This window comes from Procambarus clarkii, chromosome 82 (genome assembly GCF_040958095.1).
Source record: "Procambarus clarkii isolate CNS0578487 chromosome 82, FALCON_Pclarkii_2.0, whole genome shotgun sequence".
NCBI lineage: Eukaryota > Metazoa > Arthropoda > Malacostraca > Decapoda > Cambaridae > Procambarus > Procambarus clarkii.
This window is the reverse complement of record NC_091231.1, coordinates 16,667,945-16,676,224: the sequence shown is the minus strand read 5'-3', so window position 1 is coordinate 16,676,224 and position 8,280 is coordinate 16,667,945. Positions and strand designations below refer to the sequence as shown.

Sequence of the window (8,280 nt, the reverse complement as noted above, 5' to 3'; positions counted from 1 at the left end):
GCCGACCCCGCACACAGAGGAGCAGAGCCGTACACAAATGAGGACACCAACAACAAATGAACAGTAAACCCAAAAAATACACATAAGAATATAGATAGCATAAAATGTGTACAAAGAATAAAACAATTACAAGGACAAAGAAATAAACACACACACACAACCCATGCGACAAACACACGGAACAGCAACACACACAACCCACAACTACACCACCCCCACACCAACACGCCTGCCACCCCTACACACGGGGCGCTCGCAGGGACAGGAAAAATAGAACACCAAACACCCACACCACACACACAACCACAACACAAAGGCAAAGTACAAAACAAATTGCAAACGCATCAAAACAGGCCCACGCAGGAGCCAGGAACAAACACGCACACCACACATACACAGACAAGGACACCCACCTGTGCACGCAGGCACTGGGAAAACAACACGCACAACACAGACAGAAACCAACCACACGGATCACTCATACTTCTCCAGGTACTCCTGAGCCGGAAATCGTAGGCAGTAAGCATCCCAAACAGCTAGATCGTCTTCATTAACCGGACGTCCAGGAGTCGCAGTAGGCAGAGGAATCAAATCTGGCACGCCAATGATGAAACACTGCGCCCGTGGAACCCAGATGGTAGAAGGGGACCAGGGAACAGGACGCACCAGGTCATCACACTCAAAACTCATAGATGTAGAGCTGTCGAACAGCTCTCCGGATGGGAGGACAAAAGGGAAGGGTTTCCCCCTAGGTGGCTGGTCATAGGGCCGCTCACTTGGAAGCACACCAGGCTGCACAACGGGACGCACACTAGGGCGTGCACTTCGTTCTACGCCGGGCGTCGCACCGAGCCCCTTGGAGGGTGGACCCGCAGGCGCCCCAGGACCCCCGCCAATCAGAACAGGAGCAGAGCTTCCCCCGTCGCACATCCTTCGACAATACCACTACGAGGTCGCAGTCAACAGGGGCAACCGCCCACTGAGGATAGCCACCAGCAGGGGGCACAGGGTCCAACACAGAAGGCACCACAACGTAACCCACAGCATTATCATCCCTAGCGTCACGCTCCTCAGCCCACGTCTGGTGAGATGATGCATCCTGAGCCAAACAAGGGCGCTTATCAACAGGCCGGTGATCGTCGGAACTGTCACCCTCTGCAAGCGGTTCCCAAGAAGAACTGTCAGCAGGCGGCCCCAAAGCCGGGGCAGAAAGCCGCCACCACTAACCAAGGAGACCGGAACCGGAGAAGGAAAAGACACAGCAGGTGGATGGGTTGAAACCAGCACATGTGAAGGATCCAGCGAGGGCGTCGGATCCGACAGAGGAAAAGAGGCACGTGTTAACGAGGAAACCACCAGAGGCGACGAGCCAGAGGTCGGGGGCAGAGACACACACACCACCACCCCGACAGCCCCGGGAAGCACACGTCCTTCAGCAGGAGTTTCAGGCACCACCCCTACAGCACAATCCAATGCCACCACAGAAACCACACACACCACCACCCCGACAGCCCCAGGAAGCACACGTCCTTCAGCAGGAGTTGCAGGCACCACCCCTACAGCACCATCCAATACCACCATGGAAGCCACACACACCACCACCTCGAGAGCCCCAGGAAGCACACGTCCTTCAACAGGAGTTGCAAGCACCACCCCAACAGCACCATCCAATGCCACCACGGAAGCAACCGGATTCGGATGCACCTCCGCATCCACAGAACGTCGAAGGCGTGAATCAGGGGCCCCTAGGTCTGCAGAGCTTACCAATAGGGCAGACAGATCAGGACCAGATGGAGCGACAGCCGGAACCGCCACAGGAACCAAACCAGGCACTTTCACAGAACGAGGATCCGCCGGGGAATCCCCACGCACAGACAAGCGGGAAAAATCATCCTCCAGGAATACTGAAGGAGTCTCAGCACAAAGAGTGTTGCATCCGGCCGCCACGTGGACCTCAGCTCCACACCGGAAACAGGTGCGTGCTTGACCCTGATAAAAGATCCGCAGAGAGAGCCCACGAAACGAAATCCTGGAAGGAATAAGGCTCGTGACCCACATGATGAGTGTACGAGCACCCAGACGGACCCCCTTCAGCCATCCCACACTCAAAGTGGTGAACCAGTGCTTCACCACTGCACCAAACCGCATAAACAACGACTTGAGGTCCCCCTCGGGGAAGGTCACTGGCACACCGTGAATACTCACAAAAGTAAAGGGCCCCCCAGGGTTCCAAGATCTCCACATTCACAGCCGAAGCAGGAAGAGGAAGCGAGCGTGCATCCCAGCGTGCCACAAACGCCTGGTAAACAAGCAACATGGCAAACGACACCGCCACACGGGTAGGCGAGATCTTCTCCAGTCCCAGGAGATTGGAGGTGTCGACACAGAGCACGTCCAGGAGAGCAATCTCCACAATGGGCCAGTCCACTGCAGTAGAAAAATCAAGCTGTACAATACCCACCCGTCGAACACGGCTACTTCCAGCCACCTCCATACCGCCAGCCGGAGCCCCGGCTAGCGGGCACTCCACACCTCCAACAGTGAACCACTACTCAGCAACGTCAAACGACGACTGGCAGCTCAAGCCCGACGTCTGCACCCTCTCGCGACGGAGCAGTGAATCCACACTCCTCAAGATAAAATGCAAGTTATTAGTGGGAATTTAGTATCATTCATTCCAATTAAATTTATACAGTCCGCTATTGAAATAAATAAATTAACGTAAGAAACAAATTAATATAAATTAGTAAATTGTAAATCTATATAAATAAAAATGGAAACGTTCCTTTGTTCAAAATAGCTAATCTCCGAAAGTTCTTCACCGATTGCGTTGAAATTTTCACACAATGTTCCATTCGCATCCGAGCAGGTTTTTATATACATCCTATATAGATGTCACGTCTGTGAAGATAAAAAAACATGCTTTTTCTGACAAACTATGTTTTTTATGTGAGAGAAATCTTCGAAACCTCTTTACCGATTGCTTTGAAATTTTGACACAACGTTGCATTCAAATAGGCGCGTCTTTTTATATATCTACTATATACATGCCTCACCTGTGAAAGGAAAAAAATATGATTTTTTTGAAAAACAGCGCTAACTGTTGGACGTAAGAGCAACACATGCTGTAATCTCCAAAAGTTCTTCACCGATTTCCTTGAAAATTTGACACAACGTTGTATTCAAATAGGCGCGTCTTTTTATATACCTACTATATAGATGCTACGCCTGTGACAGGTAAAAATATTCGTTTTTGAAAAACAGTGCCATCTGTTGCACATAATGGCAACCTGCACGCTATACTATATATGTCACAAATTTCATTTCAATGTTTCCGATTGCATTGATAAATTTTATTTTCATAGATTTCGATTTTTTTTTTAGTGAATTATTTTGTGTGACATTGTGTTGGAATTGAGCTGTGTTGTCTATCATACCGTTCATTTCTTAAGTATAACTATAGATGCCACACCTGTGACAGGTAAAACTATGCTTTCTTGAAAAACAGCGCCATCTGTTGCATGCATGTAAGAGCAACACACATGCTATACCAGATATGATAAAATTCCATTTCAATCTTCCTGATTGCATTGATAAATTGAATTTTAATAGATTTGGATTTATTTTCATTTTGATTTAATTATTTTGTGTGAATTGCATTGGAATTGAGCTGCGTTGTTTACCAGACCGTTCATTTCGTGAGTATTGTTTATTTTTATATTTTTTCACATTTTCATTTTATTTTTTAACTGTTTTTTTTCAGTGATGGGAACATCAGATCACTTGATGTTCATAATTTTCTGATGGGAAAATCAGACCATTTGGGAAGGCATTGGTCGAGGGAGAGAGGAATGGTGGGGATGACAAGGGGACGGAAGTGAGAGATGGCGGGGAGGAGGACGGGACGAAGGAGGGGGTATTGGAAGGGAAGGACGAGGGGACGGGGGGCGGAGTTTTGGATGGTGGGAACGAGGGGATGGGGGAATGAAGAATGGTAGGGAGAACAAAGGGACAGGGGAGTGAGGCATGGTGGGAAGGAAGAGAGGATGGTGGTGTGGGGAATGGTTGGGAGGCTGAGGAGACGGGAGAGGGGGGAATGGTTGGGAGGACTGGGGGACAGGGAAGGTAGCTGTGAGCCACAGCGACGCGTGGCCGGGTACTGCTAGACTATATAAATAAAAAGGTAAATTTTCGTTTGTTCAAAATCACTAATCTCCGAAAGTTCTTCACCGATTGCTTCGAAATTTTGATACAACGTTCCATTCACATTCGAACGAGTTTTTGTATACATACAATATGGATGTCACGTCTGTGACAAGTAAAAACATGCATTTAAAAAAAAACTGTTTTTCATGTAATGGAAATCTCCGAACCTCTTTACCAATTACTTTGAAATTTTGACACAATGTTGCTTTCGAATACGCGCATATTTTTATATACCTCCTATATACATGCCACACCTGTGACATTTTTAGTCAACATATTCCTCACAGACAACCAGTACAGTTTGCGGTAGTTTAGCAACCATTTTCATTTACAGACATCCAAAACAATTTTGGTGGTTCAGCAACCATTTTCTTTCACAAACAACAGAACAGTATGCGGTAGTTTAGCAACCGCTTTCACTCACAGACAATCAGAACAGTTTGTGGCAATCAACCATTTTCATTCTCAGACAACCATAGCAGTTGTAGTTAAGCAACCATTTTCACTCACAGACACGACAATACAGTTTGTTAAACAAGTCAACGAAGTACTGTAGGAGAACTTCGATGTCCTTCTCGTAGCACGAGAATTAAGGTGAGAAAACTGAAACGAGTATACACATTTTACTGATTTTGTGCGCTCACGGTAACTTTTCCGACTTTAGGCTTTGCTGTGGGGAGTCTCACCAGGCTTTTGGACATTAGATGCATATATATCTGCAGGGAATTTAATTGCGAACACAATGATACCAAAACGAACGACGTAGCACAAGAATTAAGGTGAGAAAACTGAAACGAGTATACACATTTAGGCGTCGCCGCACGCTCGCCCGCACCATTGGCACCATGACGTCAAAGTCTGCGGTGCGCGCGTGGCGACGGCGATAGTGTTAAATTAATTAGAAACAACTGGAAATCAGATTCGTGGCCAGTACCTGACCCCTCCCTGATTTCCCGGCTTTTCTAATTAGAAACGAGTCGGCTATGGATTTAACAAGAAGTTTGTAATTGATACCGTCTCACACAGAGATCACAATAACGTGATGCATCAAGGGCGAAGAGGGAGAACGGCCTGTTGACATAGCTCGGGTGCAAGTGTTGTGTAAAAGCCTGGTTAGTGCCTCGGAGAGGCTACGGGATCCAGTAGGTTCAGTAGAACTTCGGTTTCAACCCTTTTACCCTGTCGTAGCTCAGTCGATTAAGGCAGTGTCTGGGATGCTCCTGGACGCAGGTTCGAATCCTCGTCACGGCCCTTGTGGATTTGTTCATTTGATACCGTCTCTTTGAGGGGTTGTTGGAATGGTTTCTAATTGGGGCTGGGGTCAGTAACCGACTGTTTACCTATTCTTTCTAATTCATGACTGATAATTTTATGATTATTCTATGATTTTTATTTTCAGATTTGGGTGGTTGGTTTCCATTTTAAGTTGGAGGTATCGTGTTTTGGCTGGGTGGTATCTCCTATAGGATGGGTGTGGTGTGTGGGGCAGGCGGGTTCTCTTAGACCTATCGGCTTGGCAATGGCTAGTCGTTTGGGTGAGGCTGTCACTCACTACCTGGTGAGTGGCAGGTAGTGATTGACCCTCACTACCTGGTGAGTGGCAGATAGTGAGTGATCCTCACTACCTGATGAGTGACAGGTAGTGAGTGACCCCTCACTATCTGATGAGTGACAGGTAGTGAGAAACCCTCACTACCTGTACTCACCAGGTAGTGAGGGTTACTCACTACCTGCCACTTACTAGGTAGTGAGAAACCTTCACTACCTAGTGAGTGGCGGGTAGTAACTTTCATTACCTGGTGAGTACTCACCTAGTTGTACTCACCTAGTTGTGCTTGCGAGGTTTGAGCTTCGGCTCTTTGGTCCCGCCTCTCAACTGTCAATCAACTGGCGTACAGATTCCTGAGCCTACTGGGCTCTATCATATCTACATCTGAAACTGAGTATGAAGTCTGCCTCCACCACATCACTTCCTAGTGCATTCCATCTGTTAAATACTCTGACACTGAGAAAATTCTTTCTAATGTCTTTGTGGCTCATTTGGGTACTATAATAATAATAATAATAATAATAATAATAATAATAATAATAATAATAATAATAATAATAATAATAATAATAATAATAATAATAATAATAATTTATTTAGGAACAGTACATACATAGTTGCAGCGATACAGTACAAACATTCTGTTAGATTTAAAGATAGAGGTAGTACATACAATACCTAAAGCCACTAGTACGCATAGCGTTTCGGGCAAGACTAAGTTTCCACCTGCGTCCCCTTGTTCGTGCCCCACCCGTGCTAAAGAGTTTGTCTTTGTTCACCCTGTTAATTCCCCTGAGAATTTTGTAGGTGGTTATCATGTCTCCCCTTACTCTTCTGTCTTCCAGGGACGTGAGTTTCAGCTCCTTTAGCCTTTCCTCGTACCTCATACCTCTCAGTTCCGGGACGAGTCTAGTTGCAAACCGCTGAATCTTCTCTAACTTTGTCTTGTGTTTAACTAGGTATGGACTCCAAGCTGGAGCTGCAAATTCCAGGATTGATCTGACATAAATTTTATACAGGGTGCTGAACGATTCCTTACATAAGTTTCTAAAGGCAGTTCTTATGTTGGCCAGTCTGGCATATGCCGCTGATGATATCCTTTTGATATGGGCCTTTCGGGACAGGTTCAGTGTGATATCGACCTCCAGATCTCTCTCTCTCTATTGGACAATTGCAGGATTTCGCCTCCCATATGGTAACTTGTGTTCAGCAATCTGTTTCCTTTGCCTAATTTCATTACTTTACACTTTCCTGAGTTGAACTTTAGTAACCATTTTTTAGACCATTTCACCAGCTTGTCCAGGTCGTCCTATAGTCTCTGTCTATCATCATGAGTCTTGATTCTTCTCATAATTTTTGCATCATTAGCAAACATGGAGAGGAATGAGTCTGTACCTTCTTGAAGATCGTTTACATATATTAGAAACAGGATGGGTCCAAGTACAGAGCCCTATGGGACTCCGCTAGTGACATCTCGCCACTCTGATGACTCTCCCCCCCCCCCTCACAGTTACTCGCTGTTTCCTATTGCTTAGTTACTCCCTTATCCGCTGGAGCACCTTACTTTTACTCCTGCCTGTTGCTCCAACTTTTGTAACAGCCTTCTATGGGGTACTGTGTCAAAAGCTTTCTGACAGTCTTAGAAAATGCAGTCTGCCCACTCTTATCTTTCTTGCCTAATTTTTGTTGCTTGATCATATAATTCTATTAAACCTGTGAAGCACAATTTACCATCCCTGAACCCATGCTGGTGGAGTGTTACAAAGTTTTTTCCCTCCTGATGCTCTACAAGCCTTTTCCTCACAATCTTCTCCATCACCTTACATGGTGTACAAGTTAGGGAAACTGGCCTGTCGTTCAGTGCCTCTAGCCTGTCGCCCTTTTTGTACATTGGGACTACATTAGCTGTCTTCCTGCTTTCCTGTAGGTCACCTGTTTCCAGTGGCCTGTTATACACCATAGAAGGTGGTGCACTTAGTGCTTCTGCACCTTCTTTCAGTATCCACAAAGAGATTCTGTCAGGCTCAACAGCCTTGGTCACATTCAGCTCCAACAGATTCCTTTTGACCTCATCACTGGTGAGATCAAAATCCTCCAAGGTTGCTAGTTTTGCCTGCTCCTCATTTAGCACAGGGGCTTCTCCTTCGTCTTTTGTGAAGACATCCTGGAATATCTTGTTGAGTTCTTCACACACCTCCTTGTCACTCTTTGTGTATCTATTCTCCCCTTTTCTCAGTTTCTTCACTTGTTCCTTCACCGCTGTTTTCCTCCTGATGTGGCTGTGAAGCAGGTTTGGTTGGGTCATAGCTTTACTAACAATATCATTTTCATACTGTCTCAGCTTCTCTCCTCACTCTGAGATACTCATTTTTCAACCCGCTCTCGTGCAAGACAATACATATATGACATATTGCTTATAGTCACAATTTGGCTGATTAATAAGTACATATGTGGTATATGCCAAGTTATATTTTGTTTTTAAGGTATAAACTCTTCCTACTGGTTTGCTAAACACCAGTTTTAAT

The 8,280-nt window shown here is 45.9% G+C and overlaps 1 protein-coding gene across 1 annotated transcript; it reads right to left on the bottom strand.

Moving 5' to 3' along the window:
- Positions 1-2,884: 2,884 nt before the first annotated feature.
- On the bottom strand, positions 2,885-8,060 carry LOC138358165 (uncharacterized). The gene is made up of 2 exons (XM_069315669.1): positions 7,487-8,060; positions 2,885-2,901 (listed from the first exon to the last, which is right to left on the bottom strand). The coding sequence occupies exons 1-2, from the start codon at positions 8,058-8,060 to the stop codon at positions 2,885-2,887; spliced, it is 591 nt and encodes a 196-aa protein (XP_069171770.1).
- Positions 8,061-8,280: the final 220 nt, after the last annotated feature.